The sequence below is a fragment of the Mizuhopecten yessoensis genome, unplaced genomic scaffold (assembly GCF_002113885.1).
Source record: "Mizuhopecten yessoensis strain PY_sf001 unplaced genomic scaffold, ASM211388v2 scaffold6163, whole genome shotgun sequence".
Classification (NCBI taxonomy): Eukaryota; Metazoa; Mollusca; class Bivalvia; order Pectinida; family Pectinidae; genus Mizuhopecten; species Mizuhopecten yessoensis.
In genome coordinates this window covers 588,121-610,528 of record NW_018406412.1, presented here as the reverse complement: position 1 = coordinate 610,528, position 22,408 = coordinate 588,121, and the positions used below count along the sequence as shown (strand labels likewise).

Here is a 22,408-nt window from a genome sequence, read left to right as displayed (position 1 = left end):
TGGGGGGGAGGGGGGGGGATCAATGATTGGAACTTTGCTGTGAGATGTGAAAATTGAATACAAGTTAGGGAGAAATGCCGCGTCCAGGGTTAGGAAACTCGTAAGAATGATCCGGGATACACCTCATACACCTCATGCATTCTCAACTTTTCGCACTGATTTTTTCAGGAACTTTCCTATTACGAAATCTTCGTTATACGGTAACATTTACGTTCCACTCTGTTTAACCAATATATCTTAATGTCTAAATACAACCTATGCAGTTTAGTATTCGGAATTTCGTGTAATCCGGACAATAAACTACATTGACTGTATACAATGAAACTCATGTAATCCGGACAATTAACTACATTCACTGTACACAATGAAACTCGTTTGACCCGGACAATAAACTACATTCACTGTACATAATAAAACTCGTTTAATCCGGACAATAAACTTCATTGTCTGTACACAATGAAACTCGTTTAATCCGGACAATAATATACATGTACTGTTCACAATGAAACTCGTTTAATCCGGACAATAATATACACTGACTGTTCACAATGAAACTCGTTTAATCCGGACAATAATATACATTGGCTGTACACAATGAAACTCGTTTAATCCGGACAATAATATACATTGGCTGTACATAATAAAACTCGTTTAATCCGGACAATAAACTTCATTGGTTGTACACAATGAAACTCGTTTAATCCGGACAATAATATACATTGGCTGTACACAATGAAACTCGTTTAATCCGGACAATAATATACATTGGCTGTACACAATGAAACTCGTTTAATCCGGACAATAATATACATTGACTGTACACAATGAAACTCGTTTAATCCGAACAATAACCTACATCGACTGTTCACAATGAAACTCGTTTAATCCGGACAATCTTTGTGGTAGCGGGGATCTGATGCCAACCTTAGAGTGCTACCTCACTGAAATACCACGCCGAAGGCACCCAGCACAGCATTCCACCCTGTCACATTATACTGACAACGGGTAAATTTGTTATTGCCCTGAACACGTCAATTGAGGTCCAAGCATAACTGACGGGTATCAAATTCTCCGATCCCTGTGTGTCAGGAATACTGTGGAAATAAATAGCGTAATGAATGATTAATTGATTTTGGGGAACACGAAATGTTTTGTGTAGGTTCAAGTGTTCGAAGCCACATAATGAGAGGGACCGGTAAGGACCGGAAGTGCAATCTTTTCTGTGTTCATTCATCGCTAGAGCAGTACGTAGAAATAGATTGTAATCGTGATCTTTTCGCTTTTCGTTTTATCATTGATTCTATTTGTATCATTTATGAGTCGTTTCCTTTCATATTCCGGAGCAGTGAGTAATGTTGTGTTATATTAATGTATTTTCAGAAATTGATAAAATGTGATTACTTGAATCACATTTAAATTAATATTTGATTTATCACGATAGTTTAAATGCAAAGTACACAACCTTTTCAGGACATCATTAACGTCCATTAATTATCGCTTGAATTATTATGGGACATCCGACAGAAGGACGAGTGATGTCATGTTCCTCTACAAAAATACTGAAATTAAGGATCCCTGTCCCACTGCAGGAAAAATCACTGGCAATTTCATTGTAATTTTTCGTACATACGGTTACCGCCCCAATCGGGAACTGTCGGGCCTACGGAGAGTACCGACGGTTCCTGATTGGTTACCGCCCTTCAGTTGCTGTACCCGTGCACTTCCGTTAACCTGGCGTTTTAGTGGGTTAGAGCGATAGTACACCAATCTGAACAGTTTAATGCATAGCTACAGTTCCTGGCTATGGTGCAGGGATTCTTAATGTGTTCTTATTAATTCACAGAGGTTCGTTTAATCTATAGCATTATACGTAATGTCGGCTTCAGAGGTTATGTTAATGAAATATATACAATTATAGTCGTTTGTTGAGGTCAATACATGGTTTTATTAACAGAGAAAGATACAGATCCATGTAAATGTACGTTTTTCTCGGATTGAAAAAAACCCCACAAGGTAATCGAAATCTTACTTTTTATGTATTTTTTTTTTCAAATCGGCTTTAGGTCATTTGACTAAAAGGGTCAGGATAACCTTGTAGCTATAATGATTCTTTCCTCGTTGTGTTCCTTGTGCTTTCCGTAAACCCTTGACATTTGTTTTCATGAAAGAATTATTGGAAGCTTGCCAGGAATAATTTTGAGATGATGTAGAACAAGCGTTGTTACTTATCGGGATGGTCATATGTCTAAAATCGGCAACATGGCGGCCATCTTTAGAAACATATTTCTTTTCAATCTTGGGAGCCGCTGTTGCCGAATGGCTACGGCTTCTGACCGTCTACTCGTACCGTCTCTGGCGTTCCATCACTAGTTCGCGGATAGTCGGAGCAGTCGCCAGGTGCTAACCGGAAGTCGTTTGATTTTCTCCGGGTACTCCGGTTTTCCTCCAAAATCAAAGCCTGGTTGGTTTATAAATGACTAAGGCTGTTAATGTGACGTAGTTCACAAATAAACTAAACTGTTCAATCATCACCTCAACGTCTGCTTGTCCGATTCTGTTGAAACTTGATAGGAACCAAACAAGTGTTATTATCTCCTCGGCTTGAATCGAAATGCAAGCTGGTGGTTATGCGGTCACCTTGAAACATGTTTCGTGATTGTTTCCTTTTTTATATATATTTTAATATAATTTTCAAATATTTACCAGTGGAATTCAGTGATATTATTAATAAGTGTCCTTTGGGTACATGAATAGGAAGAAAGGTTGTGCCCTCCCATCCCNGCCTCCAAAAAGGGTGAGGGCGGAGCCCAATAGACCGCGAAGTTTAGTTAAAACATATTTTATTGCTTTTTATTTTTTACAGCAATAGGATATATATATATATATAGCATAATAGGCAATACTTTATACTATAAAAGGTTTGCAAAAACCAAATACTTTTCTCTCAGTAATGATACATTTCGCTTCTTTCATTTACATATAAAGTACCTCAAAGCGTGGTATTGACCGTGTGTTCTTAGTATTTAATCAGGTTAACTGAAGTTCAGTTCAACGTTTAAGATTTTAGTTGACAACTCTTGTTTATTTTCGACCTCATTATACATGACACTTACCAAAAGTGTTTCAATTTCTTCAAAAGCAGACGACACTTAGCGGCCCTCGACCGCCTTGACCTAATTTTCAGTTTTCCATGAAACTTTTTCTTTAACATTTTCTAGTAAGTTTGTTTACAGTATGATACAAGTATTTGAAACAAATAACACAACAAGGTATATATTTCTGTATGTTAAGTAAAAGTGTTCATTGTCGTTATTATCATAAATAACCGAATTATGAACAAATATATCTGAGACGCAGTTTAATTGAATGGGTACCAACGTCCAACAACAACGTTTCATAAAAAACTAGATTGTGACAGCATAAAACAAAATAGAAGTCGGTGTTTTTACTTTCAAGAGGTAAATTTATGAAATGTCGCGTGATAAACTTAGCGAACTAAACTAATCATTTGTCGGGAAGAAATGCAAACCCAATCAAAGGATTGTTGACACTAGACTGAATGTTGACAACAAATATAATATTGACATCAGAAACGAAGAATGTTATTACTAGAAGGAATGTTGACATAATGTTGACGCTAGTAGGTACATGTGTATGTTGACAATAAAAACGATATTGACAACAGAAATAGTGTTATTTCTAGAAGGAATGTTGACACTAAAAAACTACCGAAACCAGAAGAAATGCTGACATTATATTGACATTATTTTGACACTAGAAGGTATGTTAACAATGAAAACGATATTGACAACAGAAATAACGTTATATCTAGAGGAAATGTACTAAAAGACTATCGACACCAAAATAAATGTTGACATAGAAGGAATGTTGGCACTAAAAAACGACCGACACCAGAAGAAATGTTGACATAATGTTGACACTAGAAGGTTTGTTGACAATAAAAACGATATTGACAACAAAAATAATGTTATTTCTAGAAGGAATGTTGACGCTAAACAACTACCGACACCAAAAGAAATATTGACATAATGTTGACACTTAAAGGAATGTTGACATTTTGTTGACACTAAAAGGAATGTTGACATCATGTTGACACTTGAAGGAATGTTGACATATCGTTGTAATTAGAAGAAAATTCGACACTACAGGGAGGGAATGTTTGCATAACGACAAAGTTTGGCAGGATAAGGGTATTTGGAGGAAACAAATTAATTTGATTTAATTCTACATGACCCTCACAGTTACCGTAACAATGTTCCATCATGCTGTAAACAAGATGGAGCGATACAAACGACAAGTGGTTTAGGCGTCTGACATTCTGCTACCACTAGCCCTCCACCACTGGGTCGCGGGTTCGAGGCCTACGTGGGACAGTTGCCAGGTACTGACCGTGGGTCGGTGGTTTTTCTCCGGAAACTCCGGCTTTTCTCCACCACCAATACCTGGCACGTCCTTCAATGACCATAGCTGTTAACAGGACGTAAAACGCAAACAAACAAAATCAAAGCAGACGACAAATTGGCCGCCTATTTCTAGCTCGGAGCCACTGCAGCTGTTGTATGACATTGTTTCTATGGTTATAGAGGGGTGGGCTAATAGAGGGGAACCTGGGGGAGAACAGAGAGAGAGAGAGAGAGCGAGACTCTGAGAGGGGACATTAAGCCAAAGGGAGATAATTTGGGTGAGGAGTGAGAAAAAACTTGGGGAAGGGAGTCGTAGGGAGAAGAATTCGGGTTTTGTAGGCAATGAAGATTTGGGAAGATGAGCTTAAAGGACAAATTTTGGATGAGGAAAGAGAAAGAGACAGGAGGAGACATGCGAAAGTGAGAGAATATGGATGAAAAAGAAAATGAAAGTTATGTTATAGGGAACAAACAGTGAAAGAAAGAGAGTTAAAAAAATAAGAGGAGCTGAAGGCGCTTTAGGGGACGAGCTGAGGGGAGATGGAATTAAACGAGAGGATATGTGTAAAGGAGAGGCCAGTAATTGGGGCCTTGGGATACGGGGAGCGAGACGGCGGTTTGGTAGGGAAGGACGAAGCTTACCTATTAGGCAACGCCCTTGAAATTATTGTATCAAAATAAACGTGTACTGTCAAATAATCTGCTTTGATATTCCGATACTCCCCATATCTCTCCACAGCACCCCCGCCTCCATTGCGTAAACGGCACAGCTAACAAAACGTGATCAATTACATATAATTACATATAAATAACAAATATTGATTATTCATAACCGACATGATGCGACGATCTATCTTTCGGTACAAGATCCAGACATTCGCATTTACGAAATTGCTTGGGCATAGATCACTGGCGGCACGCGCAGGTTAGCGCGAAACTACTAGTTGAAAGTGCTTTGCTGTGTTTATATTTCGTCTGCTCTCTTCAATAAATTTAAAGATAGACGTTCACTTCTAAATATGTAGGTATTGTTTGTAAAGACGCAAGTGGCACAGAAAAAAGAAAATTTGCCGTTTTTGTTCGTGGGATTATTTTGTTTAGCGTTAGGACTCATTACTTTTCACAAAAATTCATACGCAGTGATTATATGAATTAAAATTTACGACAGCGAAGCAGTCTATTTCAACGGTTTATATACGGTATACGACAAAACATGTTTGAACCCTGCTGTGAGCTGTGGTATGATTGTTCAAGCACACGCGATTTAATACTGAGCAGCAGTCCTCAAGAATTCATGGATCCTCGACTTTTTCAGTATTGTAGCCCTCGGGTTTGAATAACTTGATTACTGTTTTGCTTTCGGATGGCTTGTGGTAGTAACCATACAGTGTGAGACCCGCTTCTCAGTTAAAATAATTTTAATCTAGGGTCATCTGTTGTAAAATAGTCAATTCGTCCAGTATCCATGCAGAGAAAGTAAATTATCCCGGTACAGCTTACAACCGATCAAGACGGATTTTGATGTGCTCTATTAAATTACCCGATAAATCGTACTCGTATTTTTCATTCTAAACACCGATTGAAACAGGATGAAAAAATTGTACGTTAAGTTAAATGAAACGAAATTAAGCTAACCTAAGCTTAGGTAAAAAACATGCAAATTTAGTAAAGTTCAGTTAATTTAGTCAATGGGTGCAGATAAATTTTGTCTCTTTGTCAATGTGTAAGGTATGATAAATGCTTTAAGGTGGCTCACCACTTTCGCAATTAACCAGCAAAATTCGTTGAAACTTTCATATAATGGTTATGCAACTATGTAGAGTTGATTTTATGAAAATGGACGCTGATGACGATGTGTGGAACCACCTTAAGATACCAAAATAAGACGGAATACCACCCTTTGTGATGGTCAGGCTTTGAACTCACGGCGAGGTAATATAAGAAAGAATGATTTCTCGGAACTTATCTTTGAAAGCATGGGGAGGGCACGTTGTAAACACGGGATCAAATTAGCGATCTTCTTTATCGTAGTATTTTTTGATACGGACGGATTATTTCTGTACGGTAGTTAATAACGATATCGTAGATAGACTGGAGGGTTGACAACAAGAAGACCACCCTTATCTTTGAGTGTAATATAAAAGAGGTGGAATAAGGGAAATTAGTAAAATGTGAAAAAGTGTAGGCATGAAGAACATAACGTGATAAGTTGTAAATTGAGAAATGAAATGTGAAAAATTATAAAATGTGAAAATTAAAAGTGAAAAAGTGAGAAACAGGAAAAAGGATTGTGAAAATTAAATATAGCAAAGTAAATTGTGAAAAGTTCAAAATGTGAAAAGTGAAATGTGAAAAGTTATAAAATGTGAAAATAAAATATGTAAAAGTGATAAACAGGAAAAAAGAAATGTGAAAATTATATATAGCAAAGTATATTGTGAAAAGTTCTAACTGTTAAAAAAGAAATGTGAAAAGTTATAAAATGTGAAAATAAAACATGTAAAGGTGATAAACAGGAAAAAGAAATATGAAAATTTGTAAATAGAAAAACATAAAGTAAAAAAAGTTATAAAGGTAAAAAACTGTAAAAGTGAAAATTTATGAATATAAAAAACATGACGTTAAAAATTATAAATATAAAAATCAAATGTTAAACTGGTATTAAAAGTATAATATTGGAATTTTATAGGTGAACATATGTAAATAGGAAATGCATGAAATGAACAATTATGAAATTGAAAAGTGATATGTGAAAAGACCTAAATATGAAAAGTAAAATGTGAAAAGTTATACATGTACATGTTAAAAATGAAATTTGAATCTAAAAAAGATTGGCCAATAGAATACGTTTCAATTGGAAAAATGTAGCATTTCGTTTTAGGTTGGCAACGATATCGCAATCACCATTTTTTTGCAATTTCTGTTTATCAATACATATTGCAATGTATTTGAAATGGCTCTATATTGCATCTTTTTCTGCTAGATCTTTGGAGGTTTAGACACAATTATGAAATATTTTAACAGAATAGTATTGTTGAAATTGCAGTAATGTGTTATCCAAATCAATCTTTTGATTTGAAAACTCCCAATATTGAAATATAAAATATCATATTCAATTTTTGATTGAAATTGCCTGAACTGATGGTTATGATGGAGGGGAAAGTCATACACTTCAAACGACTTCTTCTGAAGAACTGAAAGGCATATAATCTTTATATTTGACTGGTAGCTTCTTGGGACGGAGCCCGACAAAGTTTAAAAATGAAAATGACAGTGACTTACTTTCAAGGTCACAGGGGTCAAATATGTTAAATGGTACAAATTAATTCTTCTGAAGAAATAAAATGTATAGAATCAAAATAGTTGGCTAGTGTCTTCTTGGTATAGAGCCAACACAGTTTGAGAATGAAAAAGACCTTGACTTACTTTCGAGGTCACATAGGTCAAATATGCCAAACACTTCAAACAGCTTGTTCTAAAGAACCGAAAGGCCTAGAATCATCATTTTTAGCTGGTAACTTCTTGCTATTAAGTTTGTTCAACTTAATGTCCTTTTTAGCTCACCTGGTCCGAAGGACCATGGTGAGTTTATGCCATACCGCAGCGTCCATCGTCCGTCGTCCGTCGTCCGTCCGTCCGTCCGTTAACTTTTCCTTTAATACGCTACTAGTCATGAACGACTGAGCAGATTTTGACCAAATTTGGTCAGAAGCATCCTTGGAAGAAGGGGAACAAATTCTATATAAATGGTGGGTTGGCCCCCCTGGGGGCTGAGGGGCGTGGTCCAATAGGGGAAATATAGCAAAATATTCTTTAAAATCCTTCCTCATCTGTAGGAATGAAAAGATTTGGTCCATATTTGGTGTGGAGCATCCTTGGATAAAGAGAAACCAATTTTGTATAAACGGTGGATGTGGTCCCCTGAGGGCTGAGGGGCGGGGCCCAATAGGGGAAATATAGCAAATTATTTAAAATCCTTCTTCTTCTGTAGGAATGAAAGGATTTGTTCCATATTTGGTCTGAAGCGTCCTTGGGTAAAGGGGAACCAATTTTGTATAAACCGTGAGTCTGGCCCCCAGGGGCCTGAAGGGTGGGGCCCAATAGGGGTAACATAGCAAATTTTCTTCAAAATCCTTCTTCTACTGTAGGAATGAAAGGATTTGGTCCATATTTGGTGTGGGTGGAGCATCCTTGGGTAAAGGGGAACCAATTTTGTATAAACGGTGGGTGTGGCCCCCCTGGGACCTGAGAGGCGGGGCCCAATAGGGAAATAGAGGTAAAACCTTTATAGTCCTTCTTCTACCATAGGGATTAAGGGATATTATCCTAATTTAGTCTGGAGCATATATCCTTGGGCAAAAGAGACCTAATTTCGTATAAACAGTGAGTGTGGCCCCCCTGGGGGCATAAGGGAGGGACCCAATAGGGGAAACATAGCAAATTCTTCAATGGCAGGATTTTGTCAAAATTTGGTATGAAGCACCCTTGGGTGAAGGGGGGACCCATTTTGTATAAACAGTGTGTCTGACCCCCCTAGAGGCAGAGAGGCGGGGCCCAATAGGGGAAATAGAGGTAAATCTTTTGAAACCTTTCTTCTACCATAGGGATTAAGGGATTGTATCCTAATTTAGTCCGGAGCATCCTTGGGTCAAGGGGACTCAATTTTGTATAATTGGTGGGGCTCTGTTTGAAGTTTGTTCTTGCTATATCTCAAGTACGGAGTACAAGTATGGACCTTTCTGAAATACAGCACCTACCATGGAGTGCTATATCTTTACTTCATACCAATTATTTTAAACATATATTCAGGTGAGCGATACAGGCCTTCAGGGGCCTCTTGTTTTTGACTTGTTGACTTGTTGTCACAGGAGTCAAACTCTTTTAGCAGGTTCTATTGAATGACTTTTAGTCAAGGCAATGGTACTGTGTCTGTATCTTTATCTTAGTCCTCTATATGGTTACAAATGTGATATCAATAACAGGTGAGCAATGCAGGCCCTTTGGACCCCTCGTTCTGGCTCAGAGTAGCTTCCCCTGTCAACTTTCATATAAGCTTTTCTGCCGGAAAATGGGACACTTATTTTGATATCCTGCATTTAAAATTCCTACATGGCAACCTTACTAAGATGAAGGTTTTTAGGTCACCTGAGCTTTAGCTCAAGTGACCTATTGCTATCCGTTTTTGTCCGTCGTCGTCCGTCGTCCGTTAACATTTTACATTTCCAACTTAAAGTCAAGTTCTGCTGGGCCGATTGAACTGAAAGTTGGTAGGAATGATCGCCTCATGGTCCTGACAAAGTGTTGTTATTTTTTGGGTCGATCAGAAATCCAATATGGCCGCCACGGCCGCCATTTTGAAAACCTATTTCAAACTTAAAGTCAAGTTCTGCTGGACCGATTGAACTGAAAGTTGGTAGGAATGATCGCCTCATGGTCCTGACAAAGTGTTGTTATTTTTCGGGTCGATCAGAAATCCAATATGGCCGCCACGGCCGCCATTTTGAAAACCTATTTCAAACTTAAAGTCAAGTTCTGCTGGACCGATTGAACTGAAAGTTGGTAGGAATGATCGTCTCATGGTCCTGACAAAGTGTTGTTATTTTTCGGGTCGATCAGAAATCCAATATGGCCGCCACAGCCACCATTTTGAAAACCTATTTCAAACTTAAAGTCAAGTTCTGCTGGACCGATTGAACTGAAAGTTGGTAGGAATGATCGCCTCATGGTCCTGACAAAGTGTTGTTATTTTTTGGGTCGATCAGAAATCCAATATGGCCACCACGGCCGCCATTTTGAAAACCTATTTCAAACTTAAAGTCAAGTTCTGCTGGACCGATTGAACTTAAAGTTTGTAGGAATGATCGACTCATGGTCCTGACAAAGTGTTGTTATTTTTCAGGTCAATCATAAATCCAATATGGCCGCCACGGCCACCATTTTGAAAACATATTTCAAACTTAAAGTCAAGTTCTGCTAGGCCGATTGAACTGAAACTTTGTAGGAATGATTGACTCATGGTCCTGACAAAGTGTTGTTATTTTTCAGGTCGATCAGAAATCCAATATGGCCACCACAGCTGCCATTTTGGTAAACTATTTCAAACTTAAAGTAAAGATCTACTTGGCCGATTGAACTGAAACTTTGTAGGAATGATCGAATCATGGTCCTGACAAAGTGTTGTTATTTTTCGGGTCAATCAGAAATACAATTTGGCTGCCATGGCCGCTATTTTGCTACTAAGTTCTAATAGGCCGATCTCACTTAAAATTGGTCTAGGAATGATCAGCTCATGGTCCTGACAAAGTTAAGTTAACATTATACTATTTTTTACTCAAATTGGTACATATTTCAACAACAAAAATAAATACTGTAGACTCAGGTGACCGTTAAGGCCCATGGGCCTCTTGTTTTTTATGCAAACCCATGCGTTTTTGTTTTTTTGTTTTTTTTTAATATCAATTTATAAACAATTAGCGTTCAAATAACGTTAATTTTATAAAATACATCGAAACATGTAATTTCTTTGAAATATATTTCTTGGAAAGGACATGAAAAAACATTTCACGAGAGCAGCAATAGTAATAATGCAGTTTAACATATCGGTATCTCCCTTACCTTTGAGCTATACATTTTGAAATCAAGCTGTAATCTAACACTATTAACACATACCGACTCTTGCTTATTCCTTTTGGCGAATTACATATTTTATTCATATATAAGTACAAGACACACCTACATTTAACTCCAGATATTTCGGACTTGACTTATAATGCTATCTTTGTGAACCCATATTGGTTTTACCTCCCCCTTCACTTCCTCCTACGTACAATCGGGTTTTGGCGCGAGTCCAACCTCTCTCTGTTACAATACGAAAGTGTGACTAATCCACAAGGCTCTCTTACATTCACCAGGCATAGACTTATAATACGGGATTATGGACGAAGTAAAAATGTCTGACCCAGTGCCAAAATTAAACGATACGAATCTCACGAAACTCCCATTTTGTGAAGGACCTAGTACGTTGATTATATCTTGGTGTACAGTTTACGTTATATCTTATCAGATTCGTCGCATTTGTTATCTAGGTTACAAGGATTATAGAAACAAGTTTCTCTATACACATCGTACATGTGTTTGCCCAGTTTTAAGATAAAGAGTATAATCAAGTTAAATGATATTACTACTATTCTTATTATGATGAAATATTTGTTTAAGTCTTTTTCTACATATATTAATCTCTTCTCGAGATGCGTTTTACGGTATTTGAAATGAATAAAAGATAAATAAATAAATAAATAAAGATAAAGGGACCGAACCCTGTATCTATAAAATGTCAATCATACACTTTACCAGTGTTGTTATCAAGGAATAATACATGCAAAGCATCAAAACGAAATAAGAATAACTTTTCAAGGGAAGTAACTCTAGGCCAGAAATAAAACATTCGTTGCTTCATCTTCTATAATATTATTTCATATAAAGGAGCATACTCCAAGTCGAAAATACAGCGATAATTTGGAACTCTTCTTCGGGATTTTAATGTACTGATGCCATTATTAATCTTGACATATCAGTATAATAATGTAACAGTTGTCATTTGTTTCAACGAGTGCCTCTGCTAGGAATCGGGCGGAGAACTACAGCTAACTAACCCAGAGGTATACCGCTTCAGCTGAAGAAAGCTCCCCTTAGCCGAGTGAATAACAAGCGACCAGACAATTTGCCCCTTACATACCCCTTTCTACCCTCCCACTCCCTAAAACCACCCTTGTCGGTTCTTTGACCTCACGACATGGTCATTGGTCAAGGTCAATGCTAGACATTGCAGGTCTAAGATTTACACATGACTTCGCCATACAAATCCACAATACTTCGTGAACCCCTTCAGCAAATGTCGCCGCTACATTTTTGACATTGGTGTCGCTGTAAGAGAAAAAAAATTACGGTCGACCCAAAATATAACGTCCTCCACCTTGCTTTACTGCAACCGGATACGGAAATAATGCTCTCTGCGGTCGTTGGTATTTTTGCTCGACTGTTCACGAGTATTTTAGCGTCGCAATAATAGGCATCCGTCATTTATGAAGGTTTCCCTATTACCGGGTAGTTCAGGACCTCCCAATATTGGTTTCTCACTTCGATCTTTTTTTTTCTACACATTCTCTTTAAACATGACTTTGCTTCTGTTATTTGACATTGGTTTCGCTATCGGTTGAAAATATATTAAAGCTCAAACAAGCTCAATATCTGACATTGACCTTCCTTTATCACTTTTAGCTAAATTCATCGCCATCAGGAAGTTACGTAAGTTCTTGACTTCTTCGCCTATGTCGCACGGTAGTTCAAGACCATCAAAATGTATATCTGTAAGTGACCTTGCTTTTTCTGTTTCATTTTTAGAATGGTTCAAGGCCACACAGGGTCTGATGTCAGTGGGACTGGGCTTGGCTCTCCTGGCGCTCATCGTGGCCACGCTTGCGCTGTGTTGTCAATGTCATGGCTGTAACTATGCAGGCGTTGTGGCAGGGCTACTCCTCCTGTGTTGTAAGTATGCAGAAATATTAAGATGTCTTGTAAATGACTCGAATGAAAATGTATATAAACTGTTAGTATACTGTGATATTATTTAATACTCACCTGTTGTAAGATTGAAAGTTGATGATATTAAGATGGTATACAGTAATATGATATGCTGATAGTTTATTTAAAAGAAATATGTTGGTAATAAACTGGAAAAGACCATGTTGATAATATCTTGAAAAAGAATAATTTTAATTTATATTTCCTAAACTAATAGAGATATCTCTTTTAATTTACAAGCTATCTCCTAAATGTTATGATGGCTTGCCATTGCCATACAAGAAATGTGATATTTGTTGTCAGCCAGAAGAACAGGTCAAATTGTCAGAAGTTAATAATGTTTAACCCTTTCACCACTGTAGACCTTAATGGACTCGTCCAGATCAATGCATGGTTGAGTCTACAAAAGTTATATAGGGGTAAAAATGGTAATGTCAATGGCACAGACAAATAAATTGTCAGCCATACGATGGTCATGAATTTTAAGCAGTCTCCTAAGACGATATTTGAGCCTATCTGAGAGCCAAGTGGTGTGGTCTGTGCATGGTAGAGGGAAGGGTGCCACATCACTTCCCTGTTGTCAAATAAACACTCCAATACTACAACGCATGCACAACAAAGGTCAAGATGGTTTAGCATTGATGCTTTGTAACTGCAGAGGTGTGGTCGCACACACCTATCGCCCTTACTCACACGTTTCATAATATTAACTCTTCCGTAACAATCTAAACCGTCAAGAATTTGTAAACAATTACTGCTGACAATTGGTTAAATATTTTCAATACCGTAATGCGATGTATTACTTATTATTTTTACTGTATAGCATGTATGTATACTGTACACTATACAGTGACGTGCCATAAGGCTTTCACGTTGCGTCATTTTCCTTTTGGATTCTACGTATCTTTTTTTTTTATATTTCCTGCCTTCGTTTGACATTCAGTTTTGATAAAACTTTACTTTCTTTTAGAAAATATCCAAGGTTTCTTCTGGAAATATTTGTCTTATCATCCATGGCTCAGTTATTCCAAGCATGATTGTTATACGTTGACGTCATTCACATAGACACAATTTAAAAAAAACGTAAAATGATTGGTGTGGCCAATCATGATAAGAATTCTAGGAAAAGGTTAATTATGTTAACATTACCAATAGAAACGCTGTATAATTTTCTAACACAGTGGAAAATTTCGTCAATTATTAACTGACAACTATGTCAGGAAAATTTCTTTTAAGAACTTGAATAACATAAAATCCAATGGGAAAAGAACGTACCATAAACGACTGATGACATGTCGCTGTAGTTCTATGTTATAGAGCTGCAGGTTGTATGGGTTTGAGAAAAAATCTTTGCAGCCAGGATTAGCTACAAGCTGACTATATAGTCGCTGTAATACAAGGACTGCTAAATAATTACAGTTCTGACAGTACAAGTAATATTACTGTCCTTGTAAAATTACTGTCATTATTTACTATTCCGTTTTCGTTAACACAATAAACGATACACAGGGACATCGATTCTAGCTCAAAATAACTTTTTTTTCCCGATTCCGGATAACACTCAAGGATTTTATTTTTGTCGTTAGTGTTAAGGTGGAGAGTCTCAGCGCTCTTTGTTGTCTCATACGAAAAAGAATTCCAATTTGACCCGGATATATGATATTAGATATGGTGTTTTTTTTTGCAACATAACAATGTATAAGGAATATTTTCAGCAGTTCTAATTCCCCTCAAAATGGCCAAATTTAAAAGAATTAGAAATAACCTAGCAAAAAAAATAGTTTCTCATGCCCTGTATATATAGAAGAAAAACGGTGAGACTATAATTTGAAACAAATGAAATAGATACGATTCTATCCTTTTCAAGTAATTTGTTTGGGTGGAAACAATTTATTTGAATTTGCCTGATTATTGTTTACATAAATAAAACAACTATGTGTTTTCCCCATGATTACATTGTACTTAAACATCCGCTTTCGTTTTGTTAGGCAAACATGTTAAAAGTTGAATGTATCGTGACAGTTTGTTAACCATTTCCATGTACACTTACTAGTTATATGTCAGGAAATGATCAAATGCTTTTACATACACACACTTAAAATGTAAGTGTGGGATGTATATACTTGGATTAACCAACGCGGTCCTTACTGGGAAAATCTTGTTGAAACCATTTCATTTTCCAAGAAAAGCATAGAACACGATCTGGTCTATCGTCTACATTCCGGGGGTTACGCATCACTGACTTTCGCTGCACCTCGCGGATCATCCGCCATATTCAAGGGGCCACGCTCACTTTCGCTCTCTGCACCCCTGGAGTATTTCATAGCAAAATTGAAGACTCCATGTGCACCGCCTTGTGGATGAGAGGAGAAGACAAGTTTGATCCTTTGATGTACATCAAAAGAATCGTGTGACAGTGTTACAATACATTGTCTGACTTTAAAACTCTGGTGTCTCTGATCGCTTAAAAGGACAGGTATCAGCCTTAGCGATTGATCAGTTTGTTTTTACCCGAGACTAATCAGATAGCTAGTCACATGTCTTCGATTTTGCTATGACATATTCCAGGGGTGCAGAAAGCGAAGTGAGCGTTACCCCTGGATATCAAGGATGTTAAGGGATAGGTTATGGCGTAATTTAAGGTTATGTTCATGTACGCGCCAACATGTTGAGAATGCAAGTAGACTTTTAGAAGTTTGATCCTTTGATGTACATTAAAATTGACTGGCTTTGTGGTCAGGTGTTGCTCCTCTGTAATCTTCAAATGACAGGTATACGTTGTTTTTTTTACTTGCAACCAATTAAAACCCGTATACGTGTGATTTTGTCGTGACATATTCTAGGGCCGCTGGGAACGAGAAGTGAGCGTAACCCCTGAATTTCGAGGATGTTTCTTGATTGTTCTGACTGATAAATATTCGATTTCAACAAAATTTATTGGACAAAATAGTTGCAAAATTGGATGAGACAACAGGCTTAGCCTATACAAGTCTTCTCCTATCCGGTATTGATTGACAAGAAGCATAGATTTAGTCCATATATCAACAAGACACACTCATATACACTTACAACCATTCCATAACACACATACACACTCACATACACACATAATAAATAAGTATTCACACACACACACACACACACACACACATACACACACACACACACACACAAGCCCTTACTCAAAAGCCTATTAATTATATAATTATAAAAATTAAATAAAATTAAATATATATATATATATATACATATAAATAAATATAAGTATAAGAGGCAAAGAAAACAGTCCTAATTTTAATTAAATCTGTTAGTAGCAGAAATGTATTGATGAACTTTTGAGAGAATAAATAAATTATCATCAGTAGAAAGATAAGCATTACTAGATGTAAGTAGATCAACAGATGAATATCCAAAATGATTAGTAATGTCTGTAGTTAGTATAAAGTGGACAGAAGAAGAAATAATGTTCAGCATTTTCACAAGATGCGCCACAAGAACAAGATGGATCAACTATCATGTGATCATTGAATTAATCAAAATTTAAATTGCTAGCATTATTACGTAATTGACACAATAATATATTTAGTTTCCTTGGATTACAGGTGATAAAAGTCTTCCGAAATGTCCCTTGGAGGTGTTTGAATTTTATTAATTTTCTTTTTAAAAGAATTGATAGTCAGAGAAGAAGTGACTGAATGATCGAGATAATTCATGATAAATATTCATGGCTAACTATATTAGTATTTCGACATGGACATTTCGTACATACTCTTTACCAGGAAATATTTACTCAGTGAAAGGGCGTCATTTAGCGGTAGAAAATATATTCGCCTAAAGGATGGATTCCACAAAAGACTTATCATTGAGGTGCTGTACAATAGCTAAATATGGTACTCATCCCTTTTACCATCCTCGATACTCCAGGAGTTACGCTCGCGTTCGTGCAGAGAGCGAAAGTGAGCGTAACCCCTGGATAATCGAGGATGCCTTTCTCCCTTCGCCTGTTATTACTGTGTAATGTATGCTGTGTACTGTATTCACTATCATGATAAATTTTCCCTCTCTATGGACGGCGAAAGTGAAACTGCGGCGAAAACTGTCGGTGTACATATACAAATATATCAACTATACTTGTTCAACAAATTAAAAACAAATTCCTGCATAAATGCATATAGTTTATGCTGAAGGTAAACAACTACTTTTCCTGTTGAATGTGTTACTGTTGTGCATTCTTAACACAAACGGTATCTATTATCAATACCTATTATTGATACAAATACGAAGACATCGGACTGCCCGTTCTGTGAGTCAGATAAAGGCCCTTTGGGTCTTTTTCACTCCATTCCCTCTTTCTCAGAATGATTGACAGATGACAGTTTTCGGTGATGTTTCTCTGTACTAAGTTAGTCGTATGATGTGTTTAAAATTTGCTAGGTTGTGTCATCTTCTAAGTACTACGTACAGCATCCGGAACAAATTGAATCGGATTTCCCAACAGATAAATTATATCTCCAGTACACGTTGAAAGTTGTGACATTTCAGTGGTTGCGAAAGAAATGTCACCTCGACACCTCATCCGACGATCTCTTTTAATGTTATCGTGACCTACAATGTATATTTGTAACATTTCATGTGATAGTGTTATGACATATTATAAGGAAACCGTGACCTATATTTGTAATATTACAAGTAACAAAATTGAGATATATTATAAGGTTATTATGATTTAATTTTTGTCGAATTTCAAGTGATATTGTTGTGACACATTTCGAGGATAGCCTGACCTACATTTATCACATTTTATGTGACATAGTTGCGACATATTTTAAGGTTACCGTGACCTATATCTGTAATATTTTATGTGATTTAGTTGTGATATATTTTTAGTTTGCCGTGACCTAAGTAGCTGAGTGAAATGCTAAAATATTTCTTATTTAAACTTTAATATATTAAAGTATTAAACTACATAATAAATTGGTCTATGTATGAAAGGTGACAACTTTTTAGGAAGAAAATAGAGGTACTTTGTATATGACATCATCAACATATTTTCATATTTTTTTTCGGTCAATCACTGTAAAGACTGTTAACACAAACTAATGACAGCGTTTAACGTACAATAATAAATCAAATTTTGTATGATAAGACTTTTGTATCGATATACATGTATTACACCGATATCTTATGTCAAAGTAACTAAATAAAAGTGATTTATATAATCGGTTCATTTTTTACAGTCCTGTGCATCGGAGTGGCAGTGGCGCTATTTGGGATCAAAGCGAGCCAGGATTTCAATGCTGTAGTGACGTCAGAGGATCTTGCGTTAGGCCAAGAATACAAATATGCCTGGTCATTCTGGTTAGCAGCAGGAGCTTCCGGTATGGCCCTAATCACCTCCATTGTATACGGATGTGCCGGACTCAGCACGCAGAATTAAATAGCATAACATGTAATCACATACCATAACGTCGAACAAAATCGGGAACCCTCGGCATTTTCCGTAAACAGAAATGCCAAGGAACGGCATTGTCAGTAAACAGAAATGCCAAATGCCAAGGAACGGTATTTTCCGTAAACAGAAATGCCGATCAGGTAGCATAATATTTTCACAAACCATACCGTCGTGCACAATCAGGAACACTTGGAATTTCCATAATACTCCCGTTCACGGAAAATGGAGGCGGTTCCCAATATAAGGTCGACAGAAAGATTCTACGCGCCTTTTTAAGTTTATATGACATTTTCAACAGATTATTGAACGCAAATATGAAGATTTGAAAACAAACCTTGGACACTGAATGTGAAAATGCTATAATGGAACAAAATGTTTTCATAAGCATGACAGTGTTCGTTTTATGCTGATGTTTACGTAACAATTCATCCGTACATTTTGAGGAAGAACGCAAGGTTCATTAGACATTAATTAAGACATGAACTTTTATATAGTTATGACATAAACTAAACACGAATGAAATAGGAGACAAATTAGACTTGAACGATTTACCTAATATGTCATATTAGACATACAAAAATGTAAATTAGACTTGAATTTGATATCAACTAAGTTTTAAAACTAAACATGATTTTGACATATTCTAAGATAGACAAATATATATTTACTTGACATATACTAAAATAAAAGAATTAGACATGAACTTGACATATACTAAGATAGAAAAATAGATATGAACTTGACATAAACTAAGATAGACAATTAGACATGAACTTGACATAAACTAAGATAGGAAATTAAACATGAACTTGACATGAACTAAGGTAGACAATTAGACATGAACTTGACATAAACTAAGATAGGAAATTAGACATGAATTTGACATAAACTAAGATAGGAAATTAGACATAAACTTGACATAAACTAAGATAGGAAATTAGACATGAACGAAACATGAACTTAGATATGATATAAAACATAAATTATATATGATTTGAGAAAATAACTTAGTTGTGAAATTATGTAATTTAAGTATAACATGCAATGATAATCAAGATTGCTGGCTTCATCATGTATTAACTTTTCAAAAGTATTTCCTTATTGTAAAATGTACTATCTTGACATGATCATTTTGTATAATTACAGCTACTCTTTTCATTTTCATTTCGAAATAACTCATATATTTTTTTTATTTTATATTTTCATTATTTGGCAATGACCACAAAGGCAAATCCGCCTCAAACACTATGTCATAAAGCATGCTATTGAAAACTCAATAGGTAAGTGTCAAGTGTCATACGTTTGTTAGCGGGAAACAATAGGTTGCTTTCGTTAACTTGTTAGTGGATATATTGATTGATATAGAAAGAACAGGTTGCGCATGCAATTAAGGATGAGTCTCAGCTGATGTTTCTTATTTTGAAACATTATTGTATTACCCATTGTTGGTATGCATTAGAAATGACGTCAATAGCATATTAACAGTAAATAATCTTATTTGAGTTCTATGACGCTCCGGGGCCGCGATGGCTGAGTAATCAATGCATGTTACAGTCAGACCTACTTGTTGCACGGTCAAGGTCTACGTCGGGAAATCTTCAGGTACCTTCGGCAGGTCGGTGGTTTTTCTCTGGGTACTCCGGTGTCCCCAAACAACAAAACCTAGCACGTCCTTGAATAACCCTAGCCGTTATTAGGACGTAAACCTTAAACAAACCGAACAATTACTCTTCAAAATCCTATCTCAATGGGTTACAAGCGTTGCCAGATCATGCGATTTATTTGTGTTCTCTAGGACCTGTTTGATACCAGATTAAGTGGTCACAGGATTTACATTTTATGCTTAACGTGTACAGTTATCATGTAGACTCACAGTCATAATAAAAAATGATTATTTTTCTCCTTTGTGTATACCCGAAAATGCGACAAAGTTTGTTTTGAAGAGAGATTTTGTTGAGGGTTTCAGAGATGGTAAACGATAGTTTCCCTATTGTTGTATTTGTTTTTATCACATTTTTGCGGTTGAAAACAAACAACTCATATTAGCTCATGTTCGATAAGTAAAGGCACAGCAGTGGCGAGAAATACAGAACAGAGAACAACTATTATCATAAAAGTTCGGGAAATCGAACACGAGAATTTTGTTTTAAACATTTACATGTAGCTCATTACAAAATCCTGGTATTTTCTGAAACGTGCCTTGTATGTTTAACTTTTGCCTTTTTAAACTTTTTCATTAAATTATTTAAAGGAGGAAATACAATAGTGTCCCCCTTTCATCAATTATTCTTTATTTACTCATCTATTTCATTTCATCTGATTTTTTTTTATATTCAACGTGTTTCATTATACATTTTTTTTTTTTTTTATCAAACCATGACTTTTTAAAGTACTTCTATTTTTTTAAACTATCTTTTAACAATCTGCTTTATATTGAGCTAATTTGTAATTTAATGGAAGGCGTTAACACTTTGATTATTCGTGCTAGTGTCTTCCGTTCACGATACACTATATATACACTGTATAAAACACCAACAAATATTATTTAGTCTACTAGAACAACTTTAGGGTTGAAATATTGTAAAATAATTCTTATATTGTAATCTGATTGTGGTAAATGTCTGTTGTGGAAATGATCGCGTTGTGGAAATGATCGCGGAAATGATCGCGTTGTGGAAATGATCGCGGAAATGATCGCGTTGTGGAAATGATCGCGTTGTGATAATGATCGCGTTGTGGAAATGTTCGCATTGGTAATGATTTTGAAATCTTTATATTCTTATATATCTTTCATCTATAAAGTATATAAATGAATATTCGCATGTTGATATTTTCGATTGATTTACTCAATGCGAAAAAATGCGAGCATTTATTTCCCACCGCGAAAATTTCTGTGTTTACAGATTTCCTACGCAAAGGATTGAAGTAGTGTGTGTAAAGATGGAACTACTCAACGACAACTTGATATGGGTAGTTATAAAATGTTTTTAGGTTAAAAAAAGAAGTTACATAAACTAATGTACCTAGTCATGGAGCTACAGAAAATTATGCAATGATGAAAAACAATTTTCACCTTCTGATGTTTTCAATTTTCGTTAGGAGTTACTCTTCAATGTATTTCTGTACAGTGTTTAATGAAAACCAATGGGTTTGCTCAAGTCTCATCTTCGATACTCCAGGGGTTATGCTCACTGATGCTCCCTGAACCCCTAGGATATGACATATTCCATGGGTGCAGAGAGCGAAAGTTAACGTAACCCCTGGGGTATCGAGGACCCTCCAGTAAGAGTGTTAAACTGGGAGTTGGATGTTAACAGTATTATTTTTATATTTACACAGAATTTTGGTATCATAAATTCATACGTATCACGAATTCGATAAATTGTTAAGTTAAGAAAGCTATGTTATATATCAGACTTACTGCCTGTAGCTGTAAGCCTGTACGTTGCCACGGGGAATGTATAAATTTAACTAACATTTTTGAAATTAGTACTAGGTTTTGTTTACGATCAATTATATACGATTTATTCTTAGCTTGGGTATGAATTTGAGAGGCAGGGTCTTCGGATTTTTTTTATGTGAGTTGAAATATTAAACATATACTGCAATTCGGAAAGTGTCGGCTAGAGTTATATCCCCTTGAACGGATGAAGTACGGTTGTTCTGTTTAAGATTGATATGTCATGAACGATGTGTTTCAATATGATGAAGATTGTTAAACAAAGACCATCGTTTCTTACAATTGGCAACAAGACTAAGGATGACAGCTTTCGCTAAAATTTTAAGAATTTGTTTCAGAAATATATAAATATTTGTCAAATGTGACCCGCTTCTAATCATTAAGAAAGAGATTTAAAAACAAATTTTGAAACAATGCAGGAAATGACGTATGATGTACCCTTCACCATGACAGTATTATTGTTACTATATAAAGTTGTACGTAGAAGTTAGA

General features: G+C 36.1%; 1 protein-coding gene across 3 annotated transcripts in view; it reads left to right on the top strand.

The window, feature by feature from the left end:
- Positions 1 to 22,073, top strand: part of LOC110451654 — a 44,193-nt gene extending 22,120 nt beyond the window's left edge. For all 3 annotated transcript variants that reach the window (XM_021499783.1, XM_021499782.1, XM_021499781.1), the window contains 2 exons: positions 12,825 to 12,968; positions 18,242 to 22,073. In XM_021499783.1, the coding sequence (XP_021355458.1) occupies positions 12,825 to 12,968; positions 18,242 to 18,441 (344 nt within the window). In that variant the 3' untranslated portion in view covers positions 18,442 to 22,073. The remainder of the gene's footprint in view (positions 1 to 12,824; positions 12,969 to 18,241) is intronic.
- The last annotated feature ends 335 nt before the right edge of the window (positions 22,074 to 22,408 follow it).